The following is a 27,793-nucleotide window of genomic DNA, read 5'->3' as shown; positions in this document are numbered from 1 at the left end:
GCCGAACCCTCTGATATATCCCCTCTCAGTACGGCCGTGATGTTTTCCCTAATCAAAATTGCAATTCCCCCTCCTCTCTCACCTCCTGTTCTATCTTTCTTATAGCATCTGTACCCTGGAACATTGAGCTACCAGTCCTGTTTCTCCCTTAGCCATGTTTCAGTAATTGCTATAGTATCCCAGTCCCACGTACCCATCAATGCCCTGAGTTCATCTGCCTTGCCTGTCAGGCCTCTTGCATTGAAATAAATGCAGTTTAATCTGGACTTCCCTTGCTCTCTGTCTTGCTTCTATCTGATCTGTCTGATACTAGGATTACTGACACTGCCTTTACTAATTAATGTGTTCTCTTTAACTTCCGTGCTGTCCTCAAACTTCTCTTCTGTCTCTCTACTGCTTTGAATCCCACCCCCGGCCAAACTAGTTTCAACCCTCCCGAGTGCTCTAGCAAATCTCCCCACCAGGATGTTAGTCCCCCTCCAATTCAAATGTAATCCATCCCTCTTGAACAGATCAGCCCTTCCCAGAAAAGATCCCAATGATCCAAAAATCTAAATCCCTGCCCCCTGCACCAGCTCTCAAGCCAGGCATTCATCTGCCTAATCCTCCTATTCCTACTCTCACTAGCACGTGGTACCGGTAGTAGTCCTGAAATTACTACCTTCGAGGTCCTGCACGTTAGCCTTCTGCCTAACTCTCTATATTCACATTTCAGGACCTCATCCCTTTTCCTACCTATGTCGTTGGTACCAATATGTACAACGACCTTTGGCTGCTCCCGCTCCCCCTTAAGAATGTCCTGCAGTTGCTCAGAGACGTCCTTGACCCTGGCAGCAGGGAGGCAACACACCATTCTGAAGTCTCGATTGTGGCCACAGAAACGCCTGTCTGTGCCTCTAACTAGCGAGTCCCCCTATTACTAATGCTTGCTAGCTCTTTGCCCGACCCTATCCCACAGCAGAACCAGCTGTGGTGTCACAGGCCTGGCTACTGCTGGTATCTCCCCCTGACAGGCTATCAACAGCATCCAAAGTGGTATACCTGTTTGAAAGGGGAATAGACACAGCAGACTCCTGCACCACCTGCCTGCCTCTCCTGGCAGTCATCCCATCTACCTGTCTGAACCTGTGATGTGACAACCTCCCTGTAACTAGTGTCTATCACACTCTCTGCCTCCAGTATGCTCCACAGTGCATCCACCTGCCGCTCCAACCGAACAATGCGGTTTGTGAGGAGCTGCAGCTGGACACACTTCCTGCAGACAAAGTTGTCAGGGAGACCAGATTGCTCCCTAATTGTCCACATCTGGCAGGAGGAGCATGCCACTGCCCTAGCTGCCATATTGCCCTTATACGGATAAAAGAATTGCAACTCACCTCTCCCTTGCTTGTGGTCCTCCTGCCGACTTTTTTTTTGGTTAGAGGAGGAGGGAGGGAAACATTGAAGTAGTGTTTGGGGTTTAACTGTCCCTTCACAGCAGCTCCTCCACAAACCACCACCTGGTCACAGTGACTGCACTTGTGCAAATGTGACCTGCAACCGCCAATCACCTTCGCCAGTAAGTTAGCTTTATACTCAGATACGCTCTGCTCCGCCCTCCGACCGCTCCCTGCAGACTAGGCCACGGATCCCCGAGCTAAGTTAGTTTTATACTCAGTTATGCTTTGCTGAATATACTCCCATACATTTCAGAACACTAATTAGACTTGCTCCTGCATATCCCAAGCAGATAAGGACGAACTGCTCACTATGCTCCATTGTATTAAAATAATTTGGTCTGTCTATCATTATGTTTCCCATCATGCTGAGCAGCTAGATCATTGTTTGGTCAAGGTTCACAAACACATTAAGCATTCAGTTTAATTTCATAATACTTTGTTAAATTATGGTTATACAGTTTATAATATATAGTTTATTATATAGTTGAATCTCATGAAGAGGAAGAAGGAGACTTATGTAAAGGTGAGATGTGAAGGCTCAGTTAGGGCGCTTGAGAGTTACAAGTTAGATGGGTAAGATGGGTATAGAGGGATATGGGCCAAACGCAGACAATTGGGATTAACTTAAGGGTTTAAAAAAAAAGGCGGCATGGACAAGTTGGGCCAAAGGGCTTGTTTCCATGCTGTAAACCTCTATGACTCTTACAGATGCTGCCAGACCTGCTGAATTTTCCAGTATTTTCTCTCTTGGTTCCAGAAGCAGTACCCTTGAGGAAGATCACAGCAAAAGCTATGATTAAAGAGTTAGTACAATTTATTGCTAGGTAGGAATCAAATTTGCTGTCACATTTCAGGAGGTCATGTATACTTTCGGGATAAAACAGATGAAGTCATCTGCTTATCATCCACAGTCCCAAGCACTTTGCAGACAAACCTTAAAGATCATGTTATGTTGTTTGCAATCAAGGATCCATCAAATGAGTCAACTGTGTTTTGAATTAGTCTGTGGGCATGAAGTTAAGGACAACTTTAAACGCATCAAAGATAGATTTTTGGCACAGGAGGAGGAAACTACCCTCATTGATTTTGTGTTGAAGTTCCAACAGAGGCTGTCAGAAAGTTGTGCAGTAGCTGGAGAAGATTGTGATGTTTCTCAGCAGATGATGAAAACTAAAGTGGATAGAACTGCTAAAGCCTGTAGCTTTAACCAGGGGATCAGTGTTTTGTTACCTTGGTCTGATGATCTACTGGAAGACTACAGTGTAAAGAGATGAGTTATGTGGTCAGTGACTGGGATGGAAGAGTAAAAGAGCATGTCGTGTGACCATGTTGGCGATACAGTGATCATGAGAATAGTCAGCCCAGGTACTGGAAAAGGGAGATGGTGATAGCCCTACCTGTGTTGAACCAGCTGATGAGCAAGATTGATTTGCTGAAGGGCAATTGGATGTGGTTGCGGTGACAGAGACTTGGTTGAAAGAGGGACAGGACTGGCAGCTGAATATTCCGGGGTACAAGTGTTTTAGGCGAGACAGAGGAGGGGCCATAAGAGGTGGTGGAGTAGCGGTATTAGTTGGAGAGCATATTACAGCGGTGCAGAGGGAGGACAATTCAGAGGGGTCGTGTAACGAGTCACTCTGGGTGGAGCTTAGAAACAGGAAAGGCGCAGTCACTATGTTGGGGGTGTACTACAGGCCCCCCAACAGCCCAAGGGAAGTGGAAGAATGGATATGTCAGGAAATACTGGATAGGTGCAGGAAAAATAGGGTTGTTGTAGTGGGAGACTTCAATTTCCCTGGTATAGACTGGAAATCGCTGAGGGCAGGGACTCTGGATGGGGAGGAATTTGTAAAATGTGTACAGGAGGGTTCGTTGGAACAATATGTAGACAGCCCGACTAGAGAGGGGCTATACTGGACCTGGTACTGGGGAATGAGCCCGGTCAGGTCTTCAAAGTTTTGGTAGGGGAACATGTGGCAAATAGTGACCACAATTCTGTTAGCTTTAGGATAGTGATGGAAAAGGATGTGTGGTGTCCCAAGGGTAAGGTGTTGGATGGAGGGAAGGCTAACTTTAGTGGGATCAGGCAGAAATTGTTCTTTGTCCTTTGAATATTAGCAAATATCCTTGATTGATCAAGCTAAAGAAATTGGAAGAATTTTGTAACCCAGACTGTTTGTTTCAATATAAAGTCATGCCATTTAGTATGAAAAATGTGTTGGCAATATTTGAAAGACGAGCCAACCAGGTGATTGTTGGGATGACTAATTGTGTGGTGTACATCGATGACCTTTTGAGGTACAGTGATACTGGGAGTGATCATGTTAGGCATTTTGGAGCCCTGTTTGATCAACTGCCCAGAGCTAACCTTGTCATAAATCTATCATTTGGAATATTTCAGATAGCTCAGGATGGCCTGAATAAGGTGCCAGGCTTGGATAAGCACTTAATTCTAAATCAGGAGGACATTTTGTTTTGTAACATTTACTGAGATAGATTAATGGGCTGGAATTTTACTGCCACGCCCGCCGCAGCTCGCAGAATGGAATTCTCCGTTGGCCTCGGGCGGGATTTTACGAGCCTCGTCTGAGCGAGATCGTAAAATCCGACCGTGGTGTCTGTTATTGGCAGGTTTTTCCTGTGGATTTGGGAACTAGTGGCTTTGAATACTTCAAAGCAAAATGAACAAAGTTAGATTTCACTTGAGTGTTTTTGGAGCTTCATCTCAGATCTTGGTTCATAGAATCATAGAAACCCTACAGTGCAGAAGGAGGCCATTTGGCCCATCGGGTCTGCACCGACCACAATCCCACCCAGGCCCTACCCCCATATCCCTGCATATTTACCCACTAATCTCTCTAACCTACACACCTCAGGACTCTTAAGAGGCAATCTTTAGCATGGCCAATCAACCTAACCCGCACATCTTTGGTTAAGACTAATATTCAAATGACAGTAAAGGGAAAGAGAACCCTTTAAAATTTGTTAAACAAATTGAATTGGACTTGAGGCTGCAATACATTGCTATTACCAACTTGCTGCTACACTTGTTACGAATGTTGATTTTGATGTGTCTGTGCAAATTCCATGTCAACATATCACTGATGTGGAGTCATAACTTGAATTTATAACTGCAAAGCTGATAGCTGCTTTTGGCTCTTTCCTCGGTCAGTGTCCAAATGCAACAAACCCTGGACAATATCGAGGCTTGGGCTAAAAGTGGTGAGTAACATTCATGCCACACAAGTACCAGGTAAGGACAGCATGGTGGCACAATGGTCCACACTGCTACCTCACAGCGCCAGGGACCTGGGTTCAATTCCAGCCTTGGGTGATTGTCTGGAGTTTACATGTTCTCCCAGTGTCTGCATGGTTTCCTCCTGGTGCTCCGGTTTCCTCCCACTATACGAAGATGTGTATGTTGGGTGGATTGACCATTGGCATGGGAATAGGATGGAGGGAAGGGCCTCGGTAGGATGCTCTTTGGGAGCTTTGGTGCAAACTCAATGGGCTGGATGGTCTCTTTCTGCACTGCAGGATTCTATGTTTCTAATATTTATCTCTCTGCCCTGCCTTGCAACCTGGAAGGGTCCAATAACCTTGTTTTCTGTTCTAGTTACAGATTCGGGTATCGTGGAAGGAGAGTCTCAAATCCAGATGGGCAGGTTTATTTCTTTTTTACAGGTATGCTCCCTCTCTTTGGTTCACAGTTGTTTGTCCGTGCTTGTTATAAGGAAATGTGTGTGTTTACAAGCTGCTTTGACGCATTCCTCTCTGGGGAAGAGCAGTTGGTCTATATCGAAACCATTTCTGAGAGTCTAGCTTCATCATTTTTGCTTCAAATCTGGGGAAAATGGACTAATATTTTGTAGTCCCTTCTGTCATCATGTTTTAATCATCTCTGAGCTGTGCTGGATTTTAAGCTATTCAAGTTCCTAGTGCTCTTTTAGAAAGCAACATTCCTATGAACTGTTCCTGTTTGATCTTGATCACTTATTTTCATTATACTCTGAAATATTCCTTTTGATTACTTTCAAAAACTCTGTGCCCAGAGTGTGGTTGAGGGTATGAGACTCTGGCTCCACTGTGTGGTATCACTTAGCAGAATCCCAGACATTACTGGTACCTGCGTAACTCAGCCACTTCAGGGATTGGATGAATTGCCTTTGTTATTTCTGCTTTCCCTTTCTCTTACATTCAATGTATGCCTTATTCTCAAAAATCTGCCCAACAAGCTGCACTAATGCATCCTGAGGAATCCTGCTGAATCCTAATTATGGAGGACGATCTCCCTATGACTGAACATAAAAGCAAACTAATCCAGCAGGTACTGGAAAAATTGCAAGCTCCATGTATAATGCTAATTTAGGACTTAAGTAGGTTAGGGAATACTCAAATGAAAGGCTAGTCAATCTGTAATTGACTAGCTCTTATATGGCATCTGGGTGTTCTTTGGGCTAAAACCAGAAATTGACATGAATTCAGAATTAAACCTCGAGCTGAATGAAATAGAATTTTATTGAAACAATGAGTATTCATTCTGTGTTAGCATTATAGAATAAGTTCTTGTTAAGATCCTTGACCAGAAACCCCCAATTTACAAACATACAAACTAGGAACATGAGCAAGCCACTTGGCTCCTCAAGCCTGCTCCACCATTCAACAAAATCATGGCTGATCTGATTGTACCTTCAACCCCACATTCAACCCCACCCCCGATGACCTTTTACCCCTTGTTAATCAAGAATCTATATACTCTGTCTTAAAAATATTAAAAGACTCTCTAGTTCCAAAGACTCGGACCCTCTGAAAGAAAAAACGTCTCCTCATCTCTGTTTGAAATGACTGGCACCTTATTTTTAAGATGTGGAGATGCCGGCGTTGGACTGGGGTGAACACAGTAAGAGTTTTAACAACAGGTTAAAGTCCAACAGGTTTATTTGGTAGCAAATACCATTTGCTTTCGGAGCGCTGCTCCTTCGTCAGATGGAGTGGAAATGTGCTCTGTGTCCTGTTTGAGAATGTCTCTGTGCCCTGTTTGAGAGCGCATTTCCACTCCATCTGACGAAGGAGCAGCGCTCCGAAAGCTAATGGTATTTGCTACCAAATAAACCTGTTGGACTTTAACCTGGTGTTGTTAAAACTCTTACCTTATTTTTAAACAGTGACCCAGGTTCTGGATTCTCCGACAAGCAGAAACACCCACTCCATGCCCACCCTGTCAACACCCCCCAGGATTTTAAAGGTTTCAATCAAGTCACCTCTTACTCTTTTCAACTCTAGTGGACACGCACCTAATCTCTCCAATCTCTGCTCGTAAGACAGCCCACATATTCCTGGTATTAGTCTAATAAATCTTCTCTGAAATGCTCTTAACGCATTTGCAGTTTTCCTTAGATAAGGAGGCCAGTTCTGTACATAATACACTAGATGTGGTCTCACCAATACCTTATACAACTGAAGCATTACCTCCCTACTTTTGTAATCAATTTCCCCCTCAATAAATGATAATGTTCTCTTAATGTTGCTAATTACTTGCAGTGCCTGTATTCTAGCCTAAATTGTTGGTAAGATCCAGTTAGTGACCAATAATGTATAAAGTGGACAAAAGTTAAGGGAATAAAACCACAAGATTCCAAGAGTTTTGGACAAAGAAAAATAAACTTTACAAGGTCAGAAAGATAAAACAATTTACAATATCTATTCCATATTCAGACATTCTGGGTTAATATGTGAATTAATAGGCAAACTTGGTCGAACCTACAGCATTGCACAGTAAGTACTGGTGGAGGTTTTGTGGTTGACTAATACACAAACATTAAACCATCCATCTCTATTAGTTGCGAAATGTTGAATAAAAGAGATGATTTTTTTGTTCCAAATTGTCTGATTTAAGAGTAAATACATCTCTCTGAAAGCTGCTTTCACAGTTGCTGCTTACAACCATCAAACAGATAAACCACAAAATTAGAATTTAACTCTGCATTGTTTACCTGCAAATTCCTGACTCCCACCACTTCATGCCTGATATGGGCATTTCCTATTGACTGGCTTCCTTGGACATACTGCTGTGGCATTGTTTCCTGTTCTCCATTACCCTGACCTCTGATCAGAGTACTTGCCTATCATTCACTTCCTTACACATACCCTCTTGTTTACTGGTTGACTCCATTTCTCTGTCTGTGAACAGCAATGCAAAATATGTATCAGCATTTTATCGAATAGATGTTTTTACAGGACTGTGGGTCAGTGATTAGAAACTTGCAAACGAGCCATTGGGGAGACAGTAGAGTTTTATGCAGTGACGCACATTTTTTGTGCATGTCTGTACTTTTTGTATTTTGAAGTCCCGACAAGACATGACCTCATCGAAAATACTTCTGATCCTTGGCATTAGTTAAGATGGTGATCTGAATGGTGCAGCAGCATTAAACGCTCAAACAAATTGGAGTCTAGTGGTGAGCCCTTTACATCAATGTTAAGGCATCAGGCGATGTCAATCACCGTGTTACACTGGAGGTTTTTTTTCACAGTCCAGTTTCATATGAATTGGCGCACTCCATTTTAATTTTCTCCCAAATATCATTGTTCAGATCTAGTGAATTATGATGTTTGGTTTCTGTACACAGCTAACCTGTCCTTCCTATGAAAGTAGATATTGCTGAGATCTTTGAATAGTTAGTTGGTAGTCTTTTTGAAACAGGACAATTTCCTGGTTTATTTTCTTCTGGTGCAGTTGGTGGCATTCTCACTTCTAACAGCAATGACCTATATTTAGTTAGTGCCTTTAATATAATTAAATCTCCCAAGCATTTTATTTTTAAAAAATATTTTTTATTAGAGTTTTTCCATTTTCACCAATAACACAATCGCTCTCAAAACTGGTACAATACAGCTTGATCATTTCTTCATAAAGGGGCCCAAAGACATGCAAGTTAGGAGGATTGGGCATGCTAAATTGCTAAGTGTCGGGGGACTAGCAAGGTAAATACGTGTGCTTATGGCAATAGGGCCTGGGTGGGTTTGTGGTTGGTGCAGACTCGATGAGCCAAATGACCTCTTTGCATCGTAGTGATTCTATGAATTATGGTCTGGGGTGTATAACCTAAAGGGATGGTGGATTGGGACTCAGTAGTAACTTTCAAAAGAACATTGGATAGACACTTGAAAAGGGCAAACTTGCAGGATTATGGTGAGAGTAGGAGTGAGACTAATTGACTAACTCTTTCAAAGATGGCGCTGGAGTGTGGCGACTTCTTGCATGCTGCGTCCAGCATACCCCCTCATTCTATCTTTTACTCTCGTTCTATGCTTTTAAAACTCTATTCTTATATTAAGTTGATCTTCCTCTATGACCATAGAACCATAGAAAATTACAGCTCAGAAACAGGCCTTTTGGCCCTTGTCTGTGCCAAACCATTTTTTGCCTAGTCCCACTGACCTGCACTTGGACCATATCCATCCACCCCTCTCATCCATGAACCTGTCCAAGTTTTTCTTAAATGTTAAAAGTGACCCCGCATTTACCACTTTATCCGGCAGCTCATTCCACACTCCCACCACTCTCTGCGTGAAGAAGCCCCCCCTAATATTCCCTTTAAACTTTTCTCCTTTCACCCATAACCCATGCCCTCTGGTTTTTTTCTCCCCTAGCCTCAGCGGAAAAAGCCTGCTTGCATTCACTCTATCTATGCCCATCAAAATCTTGTACACCTCTATCAAATCTCCCCTCAATCTTCTACGCTCCAGGGAATAAAGTCCCAACCTACTCAATCTCTCTCTGTAACTCAGCTTGTCAAGTCCCGGCAACATCCTTGTGAACCTTCTCTGCACTCTTTCAACCTTATTTACATCCTTCCTGTAACTAGGTGACCAAAACTGTACACAATACTCCAAATTCGGCCTCACCAGTGCCTTATATAACCTTACCATAACACTCCAACTTTTATACTCAACTTTTAAACCTCTACACTCTAGCTATGACTATAACACTATATTTTGCACCCTCCTTTCTTTCTCTATGTACAGTATACTTTGTATAGTGCGCAAGAAACAATACATTTTACTTTATACTAATACATGTGACAATAATAAATCAAATCAAATACCTAGAATAGATATGAAGGGCTGAATGGTATGCTGTGTTAGAGTCATAGAGGTTTACAGCATGGAAACAGGCCCTTTGGCCCAATTTGTCCATGCCGCCTCCTTTTTTAAAACCCTGAAGTTAGTCCCAATTGCCCACATTTGGCCCATATCCCTCTATACCCATCTTACCAATGTAACTGTTTAAATGTTTTTTAAAAGAGAAAATTGTACCCGCCTCTAGTACTACCTCTGGCAGCTTGTTCCAGACACTCAACACCCTCTGTGTGAAAACATTGCCCCTCTGGTCACTTTTGTATCTTTCTCCTCTCACCTTAAACCTCTAGTTTTAGACTCCCCTACCTTTGGGAAAAGATATTGACTATCTAGCTGATCTGTGCCCCTCGTTATTTTATAGACTTCTATAAGATCACCCCTCAGCCTTCTATGTTGCAGAGAAAAAAGTCCCAGTTTATTCAGCCTCTCCTTATAACTCAACCCATCAAGTGCCAGTAGCATCCTAGTAAATCTTTTCTGCTATTGAATGATTTTATGATTCTAAATAGCTTCAGCAGCAATTTTACAATTTGCTTTTTTCAATGTAATCTTGGTGAGGAGTGTGAAATTTTTAACCCCCACAACACAAATGCTAGTCGAGAGGAAAGCTGCTGTGGTTTCTTGCACTGGTGAGGTGGCAGCTCGAGGGTTGTCCTGGCTTGGTTGCTCTAATATTGTGGGGGTTGGGGATCTCTGAGAAGTTACCATGAAATGGCCCTGAAACAGTCGCTTTCTTGAAATTGTCACAAGTTTTAAACAGGAGAGTTTTGAGAGAATGACTGAGTGCAATCTTTTCCACTTTTAGGATTTATCTTGTTTTATTACAAGATGTTACGAAGTGGTGATGAATATTGTCCAACAGCTGGCTTCAGTCTACACTAGCAATAAGTAAGTAAACTCTTCATTGTGTCAGTACATCAGTACATTAGATAATTGGAATGAGTGAAGAGGGAATGCTTTATTGCATTTTAAAACTGTTACCAAAACCTTGTGATCAAGGTGAGTGATGTTGGTGCTGGGGAATGGAAGACTTTCACAGAATCACAGACTCGTACAGTGTAGAAGAGGCCCTTTGGCCCATCGATTTTTGCAATGACATGCGAGAAACACCTGATCTCCAACATAATCCCATTTACCAGCAATTGGCCCATAGCCTTGAATGTTATGTGCCAAGTGCTTATCCAAGTACTTTTTAAAGAATGTGAAGCAACCTACCTCTACTGCCCTCCCAGGCAGTGCATTCCAGACCATCACCACCCTCTGGGTAAAAATATTTTTCCACTCCTAAATCTCCTGCCCCTCACCTTGAACTTGTGTCCCCTCATAACTGACCTTTCAACTAAGGGAACAGCTGCTTCCTATCCATGCCCCTCATATCAGATCGCCTCCTAGGTCTTCTCTGCTCCAACGAAAATAACGCGAGTCTAACCAACTTCTCTTAACTTAAATGTTCCATCGCAGGCAGCATCCTGGTAAATCTCCTCTGCACCCCCTCCAGTGCAATCACATCTTTCCTCTAATGTGGCAACCAGAACTGCACACAGTACTCTAGCTGTGGCCTCACCAAAGTTCTATACAACTCCAACATGACTTCCCTGCTTTTGTAATCCAAGCCTCAATTTTTAAAGGCAAATGTCCCATATGCCTTTTTCACCGCCCTACTAACATACCCTCCCGTCTTCAGAGATCTATGGACAAACACATCAAGGTACCTTTGTTCCTCAGAACTTCCTAGTGTCATGCCGTTCACTGAATATTTCCTTGTCAAATTTGTCCTTCCAAAGTGTATCACCTCACACGTTTCAGGATTAAATTCCATCTGCCACTTATCTGCCCATTTGACCATCCTGTCTATATGTTCATGTAACCCAAGACACACACCTCACTGTTTACCACCTGGCCAATTTTTATGTCATCAGCAAATTTACTAACCCAACCTCCCCAAATAGTCATCTATATTACTTATATAAATAATGAATAATAACCCAGCACAGATCCCTATGGTACTCCACAGGACACGGGCTTCCAGTCACTAAAGCAGCCTTCTGTCTTCATCCTCTGTCTCCTACAACTGAGCCAACTTGGAATTCACCTTCTGAAATTACCCTGTTTCCCACATGCATTTGCTTTCTTTATAAGTCTCTAATGTGGGGCCTTGTTGAAATCCATATAGATTACATCAACTGCACTACCGACATACCTCCTCAAAAAATTCAATCAAATTTGTCAGGTGTGACCTCTCCCTCATGAAGCCATGCTGACTATCCCTGATCAAGCTTTGCCTCTCAAATGGAGATAGATTCTCTCCTTCAGAATTTTCTCCAATAATTTTACTGCCGCTGACGTGAGACTCGCTGGTCTGTAGTTTGCTGGCCTATCTCGGCAACCCTCCTTAAATGGCGGAACCACAGTAGCTGTTCTACAGTCCTCTGACACCTTTCCTGTAGTAAGAGTTTTAACAACACCAGGTTAAAGTCCAACAGGTTTATTTGGTAGCAAATTACCATTAGCTTTCGGAGCGCTGCTCCTTCGTCAGATGGAGTGGAAATCTGCTCTCAAACAGGGCACAGAGACACAAAATCAAGTTACAGAATACTGATTAGAATGCGAATCTCTACAGCCAACCAGGTCTTAAAGATACAGACAATGTGAGTGGAGGGAGCATTAAGCACAGGTTAAAGAGATGTGTATTGTCTCCAGACAGGACAGCCAGTGAGATTCTGCAAGTCCAGGCGGCAAGCTGTGGGGGTTACTGATAGTGTGACATAAACCCAAGATCCCGGTTTAGGCCGTCCTCAAGTGTGGAACTTGGCTATCAGTTTCTGCTCAGCGACTCTGAGCTGTCGTGTGTCGTGAAGGCCGCCTTGGAGAACGCTTACCCGAAGATCAGGGGCTGAATGTCCATGACCGCTGAAGTGCTCCCCCACAGGAAGAGAACAGTCTTGCCTGGTGATTGTCGAGCGGTGTTTGTTCATTCCAAAGCATGGTACATTATCCCAAGGCATGGTACATTGCTGTAGCGTCTGCATGGTTTCCCCAATGTACCATGCCTTGGGACAATGTACCATGCTTAGGGATGAATGGACACCGCTCAACAATCACGAGGCAAGACTGTTCTCTTCCTGTGGGGGAGCACTTCAGCGGTCACGGACATTCAGCCTCTGATCTTTGGGTCAGCGTTCTCCAAGGCGGCCTTCACAACACATGACAGCGCAGAGTCGCTGAGCAGAAACTGATAGCCAAGTTCCACACACATGAGGACGGCCTAAACTGGGATGTTGGGTTTATGTCACACTATCAGTAACCCCCACAGCTTGCCTCCTGGACTTGCAGAATCTCACTGGCTGTCCTGTCTGGAGACAATACACATCTCTTTAACCTGTGCTTAATGCTCCCTCCACTCACATTGTCTGTATCTTTAAGACCTGGTTGGCTGTAGAGATTCGCATTCTAATCAGTATTCTGTAACTTGATTTTGTGTCTCTGTGCCCTGTTTGAGAGCAGATTTCCACTCCATCTGACGAAGGAGCAGCGCTCCGAAAGCTTATGGTATTTGCTACCAAATAAACCTGTTGGACTTTAACCTGGTGTTGTTAAAACTCTTACTGTGTTTACCCCAGTCCAACGCCAGCATCTCCACATCATGACTACCACCTTTCCTGTGGCCAGAGAGGAATTAAAACTTGGGGTCAAAGCCCCTGCACCCTCCTTCCACAGCAGCCAGGGACGTAATTCACGATCTGGACATTTGTCCAGTTTTAAGCCTGCCAACACCTCCAATACCTTGTCCTTCCCTATGTTAATTTGCACAAGAGCCTCTCATCTCCTGCTGAGTTCCATACCTTCATCCTCGTTCTTTTGGGTGAAGGTGGATGTGAAGTATTCATTCAGCACTCTACTGAATGTCCTCTGGCTCTACTTACAGATTGCCTCCTTGATCCTTAATTGACCCTACTCTTTTCCTGGTTATCCTCTTGCCATTGACATGCTTGTAGAATATCTTGGGATTTTCCCTACTTTTACCAGCCAGAGCTTTCTTACATTCCTCTTTGCTTTCCTAATTGCTTTCTTAAGCTCCACCCTGTACTTTCTATACTTCACGAATGCCTCTGCTGATTTGCTCCCCTTTTACCTGCTTAAAGCCTTCCTTTTCCTTCTCATCGTATCCTGACTATCTCTGGTCATCCATCGTTCTCTGGGCTTGTTCCTCCTTTCTATCACCCCAGAGGGAACATGCTGGGCTTGTAACCTCCCCATTCCCTTTTTGAACATGCCCCACTGTTCTTCTGTAGATTTCCCCGTTATCTGTTTCCAGTCCACCATGGTCAGACCCTGCTTTATTTTATTCAAATCCACTCTTTCCCCCAATCCAAAGCTTTTATTTTTTTGCAACTTGTCTATTACTTTGTCCATAACAAGCTTAAATTGTACCATGTTGTGATCACTCACCAAAATGCTCCCTCACCACCGCCTCAACCACCTATCCAGCTTCATTCATAGAAACATAGAAGATAGGAGCAGGAGGAGGCAATTTGGCCCTTCGAGCCTGCTCCGCCATTCATCACGATCATGGCTGATCGTCCAACTCAATAGCCTAATCCTGCTTTCTCCCCATAACCTTTGATCCCATTCGCCCCCAAGTGCTATATCTAGTCGTCTCTTGAATACATTCAATGTTTTGGCATCAACTACTTCCTGTGGTAATGAATTCCACAGACTCACCACTCTTTGGGTGAAGAAATGTCTCCTCACCTTCGTCCTAAATGGTCTACCCCGAATCTTCAGACTGTGACCCCTGGTTCTGGACTCCCCCACCATTGGGAACATCCTCCCTGCATCTACCCTATCTAGTCCTTTTAGAATTTTATAAGTCTGAGAACCCCCCCTCATTTGTCTGAACTCCAGGGAAAACAATCCTAACCTAGTCAATCTCTCCTCGTACATCAGTCCCGCCAACCGTGGAATCAGCCTGGTAAACCTTTGCTGCGCGCTCTCAAGAGCAAGAACATCCTTCCTCAGAAAAGGAGATCAAAATTGCAAACACTTTTCAGGTGTGGCCTCAGCAAGGTCCTGTATAATTGAAACAATGCATTCCTGCTGCTGTATTCGAAACCTCTCGCAATGAAGGCCAACATACCATTTGCCGCCTTTACTGCCTGCTGCACCTGCATACCCTTCAGTAACTGGTGCACAAGGACACGCAGGTCCCGCTGCACACCCCCCCCTTTCCCAATATCCAGCCATTCAGGTAGTAAGTAATCTGTCATCTTGTTTTTGCTTCCAAAGTGAATAATCTCACATTTATCCAAATTATACTGCATCTGCCATTGATTTGCCCACTCACCCAACCTGTCCAGATCATTCTGAAGGATCTCTGCATCCTCGTCACAGTTCACCCTCCCACCCAACTTGGTATCATCTGCAAACTTTGAGATGTTACATTTTGTTCCTTCATCCAAATCATTAATTTATATTGTGAATAGCTGGGGTCCCAGCACTGACTCTTGTGACACCCCACTAGTTACTGCCTGCCAATTTGAAAAGGGCCCATCCTCAATTCCTACTCTTTGTTTCCTCTCTGCCAACCAGTTTTCTATCCTTCTCAATACACATCCCCCAACCACATGCGCTTTAATCTTGCGTGATATTCTCTCTGCGGGACTTATCAAACGCTTTCTGAAAGCCCAAATTAACTACATCGACTGGCTCCCCCTTGTCAACTCTACTAGTTACATTTTCAAAGAATTCCAACAGATTTATCAAGCATGATTTCCCCTTCATAAATCCATGCTGACTCTGTCTGATCCTGCCACTGCTTTCTAAATGCTCCACTATGATGTCCTTGATAATGGATTCGAGAATTTTCTCCACTACTGGTAAGCTTACTGGTCTATAATTCCCTGTTTTCCCTGTACCTCCCTTTTTGAATTTTGGAGTGACATTAGATACCCTCCAATCTGCAGGGACATTTTCCGAGTCTATAGGATCCTGGAAGATGACCACCAATGCATCCACTATTTCGAGATCCAGTTCCTTATGTACTCTGGGATGTAGATTATCAGGCCCTGGGGATTTAACCGCCTTCAATCCCATCAATTTTTCCAGCACCATTTCTGTAACAATATTGATCTCCCTCTCACTATATCTTGCATTCTCCAACATTTCTGGTATCTGATTTGTCTCCTCTTTTGTGAAGACAGAATCCAAGTATGTATTCAGTTGCTCAGCCATTTCTTTGTCCCCTATTATACATTCCCCATTTTCTGTCTGTAGGGGGCCTACATTTGTCTTCACCAACCTCTTTCTCTTATATCTATAGAAACTCTTATGTCAGTCTTTATGTTCCTTGCAAGCTTATTTTTGTATTGCATTTTCCTCTTAATTTTAACTGGACTTAATTCCCCAGATTAAGTACAGCACTGCGCCATCCCTTGTTGGACCCTCTGCATATTGACTTAAAAAGTTCTCCTATATGCATTTCAAGAAATCCGCTCCTTCCAATCCCTTAACACTGACTATCCCAGTTAATGTTAGGAAAGTTGAAATCACCTAATATAATTACACTATTGTTATTGTTTTTGCACACCTCCATGGATTGTGTACATATTTGTTCCTTAATTTCCCGCTGAATATCTGGGGGTCTATAATAAACAAATGCTATGTCCCTATTCTGCTAACAGTCTGTGTCCATGCTCCCTGCTGAATTAGTTTAAATTCCTCCCAACATCACTAGCAATCCAGCCTGCAAGGATATTAGTCCCGCTCTGAACAAAGAACAAAGAAAATTACAGCACAGGAACAGGCCCTTGGACCCTCCAAGCCTGCACCGAACATGCTGCCTGACTGAACTAAAGCCCCCTACTCTTCCGCAGACCACATCTATTCCCATCCTATTCATGTATTTCCCCTTAAAAGTCACTCTCGTACATGCTTCCCCTACCTTCCCCGACAGTGAGTTCCAGGCACCCACTACCCTCTGTGTTTAAAAAAAAACTTGTCTCGTGCATCTCCTTTAAACCTTGCCCCTCGCACCTTAAAGCTATGCCCCCTAGGAATTGACTCTTCCACCCTGGGAAAAAGCTTTTGACTATCCACTCTGTCCCATATTCTTGTAGACTTCTATCAGGTCGTCCCTCAACCTCCGTCGTTCCAGTGAGAACAAACCAAGTTTCTTCAACCTCTCCTCATAGCTAACGCCCTCCATTCCTTCCTGGTAAATCTTTTCTGTACCCTCTCCAAAGCCTCCACATCCTTCTGATAGTGTGATGCCCAGAATTGGACACACTGTTTTAAGTGCGGCCTAACTAAGGTTCTATAAAGCTGCAACATGACTTGCCAATTTTTAAACTCAATGCCCCAGCCGATGAAGGCAAGCATGCCGTATGCCTTCTTGACTACCTTCACCTGTGTCACCATTTTCAGTGACCTGTGTGCCTGTACACCCAGATCCCTCTGCCTATCAATACTCTTAAGGGTTCTGTCATTTACTGTATATTTCCCATCTGCATTAGACCTTCCAAAATGCATTATCTCACATTTGTCCGGATTAAACTCCATCTGCCATCTCTCCGCCCAACTCTCCAACCGATCTATATCCTGCTGTATCCTCTGACGATCCATCGCTATCCACAATTCCACCAACCTTTGTATCATTCACAAACTTACTAATCAAACCAGTTACGTTTTCCTCCAAATCATTTATACAGCAAAGTCCCAGCTCTGATCCCTGAGGAAAGCCACTAGTCACAGCCCTCCATTTAGAAATGCACCTTTTCACTGCTACCCTCTGTCTTCTATGTCCGAGCCAATTCTGTATCCACCTTGCCAGCTCACCTCTAATTCCATACGACTTCACCTTTTGTACCAGTCTGCCATGAGGGATCTTGTCAAGTCCATGTAGGCAACATCCACTGTCCTATATGGATCAATCATCTTTGTCACTTCCTCGAAAAACTCGATCAAGTTAGTGAAACATGAGCTTGCCTTCACAAAACCATGTTGCCTCTCGTTAATATGTCCACTTATTTCCAAGTGGGAATAAATCCTGTCTTGAAGAATCCTCTCCAATAATTTCACACCACTGACGTAAGGCTCACTGGCCTGTAATTATCTGGATTATTCTTGCTACCCTTCTTAAACAAAGGAACAACATTGGCTATTCTCCAATCCTCTGGGACCTCCCCTGTAAGAGTTTTAACAACACCAGGTTAAAGTCCAACAGGTTTATTTGGTAGCAAATACCATTAGCTTTTGGAGCGCTGCTCCTTCGTTAGATGGAGTGGAAATCTGCTCTCAAACAGGGCCCTGTTTGAGAGCAGATTTCCACTCCATCTGACGAAGGAGCAGCGCTCCAAAAGCTAATGGTATTTGCTACCAAATAAACCTGTTGGACTTTAACCTGGTGTTGTTAAAACTCTTACTGTGTTTACCCCAGTCCAACACCGGCATCTCCACATCATGACCTCCCCTGCAGCCAGTGAGGATACAAAGATTTCTCTTAAGGCCCCAGCAATTTCCTCCCTTGCCTCTCTCAGTATTCTGGGGTATATCCCATCAGGCCCTGGGGACTTGTCTACTTTAATGTTTCTCAAGAACCCCAATACCACTTCCTTTTTGATCTCAACATGACCTAAACTATCTATATACCCTTCCCCAGACTCATCATCCACCAAGTCCTTCTCTCTGGTGAATACTGATGCAAAGTATGCATTTAATACCTCGCCCATTTCCTCTGGCTCCATGCATAGATTCCGTCCCCTGGTTCAGATGTAGACTGTCCCACTTGTATAGGTAGGTCTCACCTTCCCCAGAAACGGTCCCAGTGATTATAAAACCGTTCCTCCTGCACCAACTCTTAAGCCACGCATTCATTTGTGCTATTCTCCTATTTCTGTGCTGACTAGCACATGACACAGGAGTAATCCAGTAATTACAACCCGACGAAGTCCTGGTTTTTGGTCTAATGCCTAACTCCCATAATTCTTGATGGAAGACCACATCCCTCTTTCAATTTATGAGACTAATAGATAGGTAGCTGTTAAAAATTATACATCATCATGTTTAAGTATTTTCATCAGTAAATGTTCTGCTAGTTATAGCTAAACAGTATTGTTAAATAAAGTTTGTTTCAATAACTTCCTAGTGGGTCAATAGAATCATACCTGGAATAAAACACCTTATGCTCACACTAATGTCAAAATCAAAAAATATTGCGGTCTAAGATAACTTCATAATATACCTTGGAGTTTCTAATCTGGTCCCTAACATAAGGTTATGGCTTTGGAAGGTGCTGTTGAAGGAACCTTGGTGTGTTGCTGCAGGGAGCCTTGCATGCAGTACATGCTGTTGCCATTTTATGTCAGTGGTGGAAGGAGTTCATGTTTAGCTTGATGGATCAAGCAGGCTGCTTTGTCTGGATGGTATTGAGCTGCTTAAATGTTGTTGGAACTGCACTGATCCAGGCAAATAGATAGGATTCCATCATGCCCCTGTCTTGTACCTTGTAAGTAGTGGACAGATTTTTGGGACTGAGGAGAGGAGATAGATATATCTCTAATAGATATATTTCTAATTAAAAAATGGGTTAAAGGGACATGAAGAACAGATAGGAAGGTGGATTTGAGGCCAGAGGGAGATCAACCATTATCTGATTGAATGGTGGAGCAGGCTCGAGGGGCTGAATTTGCCTACTTCTGCTCCTAATTCCTATGTCATTGGTACCAACATGTACCATGACTTCTGCCTTATGATCCTCCCCCCTTCAGCATGTCCTGCAGCCGTTCAGTGACTTCTGGGATCCTGGTGCCTGGGAGGCAACACATCAATCTGGAGTCACGATGACGACCACAGTAGCGCCTATCTGTTCCCCTTACTATAGAATCCCTTATTACTATTGCCCTGCCCCTCTTCCTCCCCTCCTGTACAGACAGGCTGCTTGTGGTGCCAGGAGCTTGGCTCTGTCTGCACTCTCTGGAGGAACCAGAGCCCTCATCAGTCTCGAGAATGAAATACCGATTTGCAAGTGGGACCCCAGGAGACTCCTGAACTACCTGCTTGGACTGCCTGGTGGTCTCACATTTTCCCATACTAACATCCATTGTCAGCCTTAAGTTGTAGAAGTTGTACTCTGCTTTCACAATGTATTTTAATCTCATTCCAACTGCACTAAAACAGCAGGTCATTTCTCATATTAGCCACACCGCTGTCTGAGCAGAAATGCTTGTCGTCGTGTCAGATTTGTCACAGCCTATGCTATAAATTCAAACCCAGAAGTAACGTGATCAGAATTGCTTCCAAGGCAATTGTAAGACCTGGAAAGATACAAGGCAAATTAGCATTTCAACAGCAAGTGTTGTATTTTCAATGTTTCATGTTTGTATTTGATTTGTATTTAATTATTTTATTTTCTAATTTGCATTTGATTTTTAGTATCCACCAAGGCAGCATGGTAGCACATTGCCTCACAGCGCCAGGGACCCGGGTTTGATTCTGGTCTTGGGTCACTATGGGGAGTTGGCACGTCCTCCCTGTGTCTGTGTGGGTTTTCTCCGGGTGCTCTGGTTTCCTCCCACACTCCAAAGATGTACGGGTTAGGTCGATTGGCCATGCTAAATTGCCTCTTAGTGTTAGTTGGATTAACCATGGTAAATGTGCAGGGTTACGGGGATAGGGCTGGGGATTGGGCCTTGGTGGGATGCTCTTTGGGAGAGTTGGTGCAGATGCAATGGGCCGAATGGCCTCTTTGTGCACTGTAGGGATTCTATGGATTCCTTTTAATTGCAAAATAGCTGAAAATGTTTTTCAGAGGATCCTCCCAGGCACTGAGGATCCTTTCAACCATTTACCTCTGGAGTTTGACTGGAGTTCAGGTTAGGTTTTTTTGAGTCATTGGCATTTTCTGTCCCTGCAGTGTTCTTATTCATTCCTTTTAAATTGTAGGAATAAGTTATGTCCATAATTTAATAAATATGTTGTCCATTTTCTTTATTTATTCATGGGATGTGGGCATCACTGACTGGGTCAGCATCTGTTGGCCATCCCTAATTGCCCTTAAACTGAGTGGCTTGCCAGGCCACTTCAGAGGGCAGTTAAGTGTCAGCCACATTGTTGTGGGTCTGTATGCTATACCAGATAAGATGGCGGATTTCCTCCCCTAAAGGTGTTTCCCTAAAATCTCTTGTGAGAAACGTACTAAAGTTTAAATTTTACTATTTGTCCTAATTTCCATCCTCAATGTTATTAAAGCTTTCCTTTTCCTTAGAACTGCACCGAAAGTCATAGAAACAACAGGGGTTCATTTCCAGGTGAGTTAAAATGAAAATGGTCTAGGTTAGCATTTCCGTGATCATTGTTAAACATAATTTGATGTTGAATAAGTTACTATTCTGCTGATTCATTCATGGGATGTGGATAGCACTAACAAGGCCAGAATTTGTTGCTTGTCCCTAATTAATTGAAAAATTAATTCTTGAGCTGTTGCAGCGTAGGTACACTGAGTGCTGATAGGAAGAGTGTTCCAGGTTTTCATCCAGAGACAAGAATATAATTCCAACTCCGGATTGGGATGGGAACTTGCAAATGGTGGCATGCCCCCATGGATACATGTCATTTCCTTCCTTGTTGGTAGAAGTCACAGGTTTGGAATGTGCAGTTGAAGGAGGCTAGGGAACTTGCATCTTGTAGATGATGCATGCTGCTGTCAGTGTGCACTGGTGGTGGGGGGAATGAATGCTTGTTGGAGTGCTGTCAATTGGGCTGTTTTATCCTGGATACTGTTGAGGCTCTTGAGTGTTGTTGGAGCTGCACTCATCCAGGCAAGTGGAGAGTATTCCATCATGCACTGACTTGTGCCATGTAGATGATGGGCAGGCTTTGGGAGTGAGGAGGTGAGTTCCATGCCACAATTCCTAACTTTTGACCTGCTCGAGTAGCCACAATTTACATGATTAGTCCAGTTATGTTTCTGGTCAATAATAACTACGCCCCCTGGCCTCCAGGATGTGAGGGATTTAGTGATGGTAATGTTATTGAATGTCAAGGGGGGTCGGGCGGAAGCGATGGTTAGATTCTCTTGTTGGCGATAGTCATTGCTTGGCACTTATGTAATGGAATGTTATTTACTACTCATCAATCCAAGCCTGAATATTTTTGTAGTCTTGTTGCATGTGGGTATGACTGCATTCGTACACAAGGCGTTGTGAATGGTACTGTGCAGTCATCAGCGAATATCCCCACTTCTCATCTTATGCTGGAGGAAGGTCACTGATAAAGCTGCTGAAGATGGCCAGGGTTAGGACACCACCCTGGGGAACTCCTGATAGGTTCTGTAACTGAGATGATTGGCCTCCTGCAACCACAACAACAATCTTTGTGTTAGGTATGACACCTACCAGTGGAGAGTTTCCACTTGATTGCCATTGAGTTCAAATTTTCCTGGGCTCTTTAATGCCACATTCGGTCAAATACTGTTTTGATGTTGAGGTCTGTCGACACCTCACCTCAGGAATTCACTCCTTTGGCCCATGATTTGGACCACGGCTACAGCGAGTTTTGCAGCCTAGTGGTCTTATTGAAACCCAGATTGGTGAGCAGGTTATTGGTGAGTAAATGTCACTTGATAGCACTGTCAACTACACCTTCCATTGCTTTCCTAATGATTGAGAATAGAGTAATGTGGTGGTGATTAGCTGGATTGAATTTATCCTGCTTTTTATGGAAAAGACGTAACAGGACAGTTTTTCATATTGTCATTTGGAGGCTGGTGTTGTCGGTGTTTTGGAGCAAGGCTTTGAAAGGTGTGTGCAAGATTGAAGTTGGTTGCTTTCTGTTTAACTGTGGAGATGGTATCTTTGTGCAGTAATGCTGAAAATGTGTATATATACATACTGTTGCAGACTGTATATGAACACCTTGGAGAGCTGTTGGCTGTTCTCCTGGTTTTGGATGAAATCATCGCTAATCATGTTACCTTGAAGGACCACTGGATCATGTACAAAAGGTTAGAATGTGAAGAAAAAAGAAAACACAAATTATTTCACTAGTTTATTAATAATTTAGTTTACTGACAGATTATGTTTGTCTGCTAATTTGCCATACCTCAGTACGAGAGCATGGTTTGGACCTGATTCTGTGCATGCTGTAATTCTCAGTTTGAATTGCCTTTCAAGGAGGGCTTGCAGCTCAAGTAAGATGTTTCCACATGATAGATATTATAAGAACAAGTCAGCAAGGCCACTTTCTCTAATAGTTGGCTGACGTTGGGCTGTCCTACTCCTGTCATAGCTGGACCAGTGTTCTCTCTCAAGCTGTGCAGCAGCACAATGATCCATGAAGTGGATCATTACAACCACACACACGCTGCTGGTTAAATGAGGTTTACTATAGAACCATGGAAAAGTTACAGCGCAGAAAGAGGCCATTTAGCCTATTGTGTCTGCACCAGCCCAAAAAGCAAAAAAAGGAACTAGTCACTCATTTTAATCCCACTTTCCAGCACCTGACCCATTTGCAGGTTACAGCATTTCAGATACAGATATCTTTAAATGAGTTCAGCACTTCAGTCTCGACCACCAATTTATGCAGTGAATTCCAAATACCCACCACCTTTGGGGTGAAAAGGTTTTTCCTCACATCTCCTCTAATCTGTCTACCAATCAGTTTAGTTTAAAACCTTCAGCTAGGGGAAACAAGTCTTTGCTGTCTAGGCCCCCTCATAATTTTGTACACCTCAATTAGGTTACTCCTTCGTCTCCTCTGTGCTGAGGAAAACAACTCTAACCTATCCAATCTCTTCTCAGAGCTGCAATTTTCAAGCGCTGGCAACATTTTTGTAAATCTCCTCTGCACTCTCTCCAGAGCAATTATGTCCTTCCTGTAATGTGCTGACCAGAACTGCACACTAAATTCCAGCAGTGGTCTAACCAGCGTTTTATACAGTTCCATCATTCCATCCCTGCTTTTGTATTCAATGCAAGTGCACAGGTCCCTAAAGATAGCAGTACAGGTAGATAAGTTTGTAAGATGGCATATCATTGACAGAGGTATAGAATACAGAAGTAGGGATATAATGATGAAACTGAACAAGATACTGGAGACCACAGCTGGAGTGTTGTGTGCAGTTCTGATCACCACGTTACAGGAGGAAGTGATAGCTCTGGAGAGAGTGCAGAGCAGGTTTACTAGAATGTTGCCAAGGCTGGAGAATTGTAGCTATGAGGAGAGATTGGAGAGGTTAGGATTTTTTCCCTGGGAACTGAGAAAGCTGAGGGGGTGACATGATTGAGGTATACAAAATTGCGAGGGGATAAATGCGTGGCTCAAAGATTGGTGTGGGAGGAATGAGTTTGAATTCATGGGACATTGGCACCAGTATTGGGGAAGAGGGACCTGTTCCAATGGAACAGTCTTCATCTGAATCATGCTGGGACCAGAGTCCTGGCGAATCATATAACTAGAGCTGTAGGTAGGGCTTTAAACTAAATAGTTGGGGGGAGGGTTCAGTTGTATGGGGAATTAGAAAACCAAAGTTAAAGGAGAGGGTAGAAGTGCAGGTTAATGGAGCTGAGAGCTCAGGAGAGGTTAGTAAAGTTTCCAGACCATGTAAAGAACAGAGTATAGCAGGTGGCAGGAATCTAACCTCAGGCAGAGCAAAAAAGGTGACAAGTATGAGAAGGGAGGTGGTCAATGCAGGACTGAGGGCGTTGTACCTAAATGCGCGCAGTATACGGTAAATGAGCTTGTTGCGCACATTGAAATTGGCTTTTAAGATGATGTGGGCATCACAGAGACGTGGCTGCAAGGGAATCAGGGCTAGGATCTAAATATCCAAGGATATGTATCATATCGGAAGGGCAGGCAGGTGGGCAAAGGAGGCAGGGTTGTATTGTTAGTAAGGAATGAAGTTAAATTGATTGCAAGAAGCGATATAGGATCAGAAAGCATAGAATCTCTGTGGGTAGATTGAGGAATCGCAAAGGTAAAAAGACCCTGATGGGAGTTATGTACAGGCCCACTAGCAGTAGTCAGGATGTGGGACAGAAAATAAATCAGGAGATAGAAAAGGCATATAAAAAAGGCAATATTACAATAATCATGGGGAACTTCAATATGCAGGTGGACTGGGAAAATCAGGCAGATAGTGGATCCCAAGAAAAGGAATTTGTGGAATGTCTAAGAGATGGTTTTTTGGAGCAGCTTGTGACAGAGCCTACTTGGGAACAGGCAATTCTGGATTTGGTGATGTGTAATGAGGCAGACTTGATTAGGGAACTTGAGGTGAAGGAACCTTTAGGAAGCAGTGACCACAATATTATAGAATTTACCCTGCAGTTTGAGGGGGAGAAGCTGGAATCAGATATTACAATTAAATAAAGGTAACTACAAAGACATGAAGGAGGAGCTGGCCAGAGTTGATTGGAAAGGGAGCCTAGCAGGGAAGACAGTAAAACAGCAATAGCAGGAGTTTTTGAGAGTTATTCGGGAGACACAATAGAAATTCATCCCAAGGAGGAGGAAACAAGCTGAGGGGAGGACGAGGCATCCATGACTGACAAGGGAAGTCAAGGACAGCATAAAAGCAAAAGAGATAACATGCCAAGTGGCAAGGATTAGTGGGAAGCCAGAGGATTGGGAAGCCTTTAAAAGCGAGCCGAACAAAACTAAAAAAGCAATAAGGGGGGAGGAGATGAAATATGAGTGTGAGCTAGCTAATAGGAATAGTTTTTTTTCAATATATAAAAGGTAAGAGAGAGGGAAAAATAGACATTGAACCACTGGAAAATGAGGCTAGAGAAATAATAATAGGAAACAAAGCAATGGCAGAGGAACTGAATCGTTACTTTGCTTCAGTCTTCACGGTGGAAAACACCAGTGGGATGCAAGAGCTCCAGGAGAATCAGGGGGCACAGGTGAGTGTAGTGGCCATCACTAAGGAGAAGGTTCTGTGGAAACTGAAAGGTCTGAAGGTGGATAAATCACCTAGACCTGGTGGACTACACCCCAGGGTTCGAAAAGAGATAGCTGAGGAAATTGTGGAGGCATTGGTGGTGATCTTTCAGGAATCACTGGAGGCAGGGAGGGTCCCAGAGGACTGGAAAGTAGTGAATGTAACACCGCTGTTTAAGAAGGGAGGGAGGCAGCAGGCGGGAAATTATAGGCCGGTTGGCCTGACTTCAGTCATTGGCAAGATTTTAGAGTCCATTATTAAAGATGAGATCGCAGGGTAGAACCATAGAAAATTACAGCTCAGAAACAGGCCTTTTGGCCCTTCTTGTCTGTGCCTTGGTACTTGGAAGTGCATGATAAAGTAGGACTGAGTCAGCACGGGCTTCGTCAGGGGAAGGTCATGTCTGACAAATCTGTTAGAGTTCTTTGAGGAAGTAACAAGGAAGTTAGATAAAGGAGAACCAGTGGACATGATTTATTTAGATTCCCAGAAGGCTTTTGACAAGGTGCCACATAGGAGACTGTTAAATTAGTTAAATGCCCATGATGTTAAGGGTAAGATCCTGGTATGGATAGAGGATTGGCTGACTGGCAGAAGGCAGAGAGTGGGGATAAAGGGGTCTTTCTCAGGATGGCAGCTGGTGACTAGTGTGCCTCGGGGGTCAGTGCTGGGACCACAACTTTTCACAATATACATTAACGATTTGGAAGAAGGAACTGAAGGCACTGTTGCTAAGTTCGCAGATGGTACAAAGATATGTAGAGGGACAGGTAGTATTGAGGAAGCGGGGGGGCTGCAGAAGGACTTGGAGAGGTTAGGAGAGTGGGCAAAGAAGTGGCAGATGGAATACAATGTGGAAAAGTGTGAGGTTCTGCACTTTGGAAGGAGGAATGGAGGCATAGACTATTTTCTAAACGGGAAAATGCTTAGGAAATCAGAAACACAGGGACTTGGGAGTCATTGTTCAAGATTCTCTTAAGGTTAACATGCAGGTTCAGTTGGCAGTTAGGAAGGCAAATGCAATGTTGGCATTCATGTCGAGAGGGCTAGAATACAAGAGCAGGGATGTACTTCTGAGACTGTATAAGGCTCTGGTCAGACCCCATTTGGAGTATTGTGAGCAGTTTTGGGCCTCGTATCTAAGGAAGGATGTGCTGGCCTTGGAAAGGGTCCAGAGGAGGTTCACAGGAATGATCCCTGGAATGAAGAGCTTGTCGTATGAGGAACAGTTGAGGACTCTGGGTCTGTACTCGTTGGAGTTCAGAAGGATGGGGGGGGATCATATTGAAACTTACAGGATACTGTGAGGCCTGGATAGAGTGGACGTGGGGAGGATGTTTCCATCAGTAGGAAAAACTAGAACCAGAGGTCACAAACTCAGGCTAAAGGGACGATCCTTTAAAACCGAGATGAGGGCAGAGAGTAGTGAATCTGTGGAACTCTTTACCACAGAAGGCTGTGGAGGCCAGGTCATTGAGTGTCTTTAAGACAGAGATAGATAGGTTCTTGATTAAGAGGATCAGGAGTTATGAAGAAAAGGCAGGAGAATGGGGATGAGAAAAGTATCAGCCATGATTGAATGGCAGAGTAGACTCGATGGGTCGAGTGGCCTAATTCTGCTCCTATGTCTTATGGTCTTATAGAGATAGAGTAGACAGGAGGGAGCTGTTCCCTTGGCAAAGACTTCAAAAGCCAGGAGACATAGATTCAAGCTCAGTGGCAGAAGGATTAGAGAGGACATGAGGAAAAACCTTGTTTAGTCAAAGGGTGATGGGTATCTGGCATTTGCTGCCTGACTTTAAAAAGTACCTGGATCTGCATCTTACGTGCTGTAAGTTGCAGGGCTATAGGCCATGGGAATATGGGGATTAGAAATGTTATGTGCTTTATCATTTCTGTGGTTCTATGGTACACACAACCATCAAATTAAACCACTTAAATTTGTACCTTATTTTTAATATTTTTTAATGCCAACACCTAAAGCTGCCTGTTTCCTGACATTTGTCAAATTGAAACAAAAAATTCCTTGTCCTGAGCCAGTGTTACAAATTCAAATTTTCTGTCAAATGACTAAAATATAAGCTATAAAAGCTAATAAATGCGCCTCATGTTTGGTCGTGCAATGGTTATTTTACTGAACTTAAATCTAGAGGCTGAATTCAAATGTCATCTTGGTAAATTTAAAATTGAATGTAGTAAATTTGTTGATTAAATGTAACCACGTCGAAGGCTGGGTGAAATTCTTCCTTCCATAACTTTATGAAAATAC

At 43.5% G+C, this 27,793-nt stretch overlaps 1 protein-coding gene across 1 annotated transcript in view; it reads left to right on the top strand.

Moving 5' to 3' along the window:
* washc4 (WASH complex subunit 4) overlaps nucleotides 1–27,793 on the top strand; it is a 159,910-nt gene that overhangs the window by 33,635 nt on the left and 98,482 nt on the right. Inside the window, exons 6-9 of the mRNA XM_078235144.1 lie at nucleotides 5,056–5,123; nucleotides 10,387–10,469; nucleotides 20,842–20,884; nucleotides 22,475–22,578. Coding sequence (XP_078091270.1) covers nucleotides 5,056–5,123; nucleotides 10,387–10,469; nucleotides 20,842–20,884; nucleotides 22,475–22,578 — 298 coding nt within the window. The remainder of the gene's footprint in view (nucleotides 1–5,055; nucleotides 5,124–10,386; nucleotides 10,470–20,841; nucleotides 20,885–22,474; nucleotides 22,579–27,793) is intronic.

Source organism: Mustelus asterias, chromosome 19, assembly GCF_964213995.1.
Source record: "Mustelus asterias chromosome 19, sMusAst1.hap1.1, whole genome shotgun sequence".
Lineage (NCBI taxonomy): Eukaryota > Metazoa > Chordata > Chondrichthyes > Carcharhiniformes > Triakidae > Mustelus > Mustelus asterias.
Note: the sequence above shows the minus strand (reverse complement) of the source record. Positions and strands in the feature narration are given on the sequence as shown.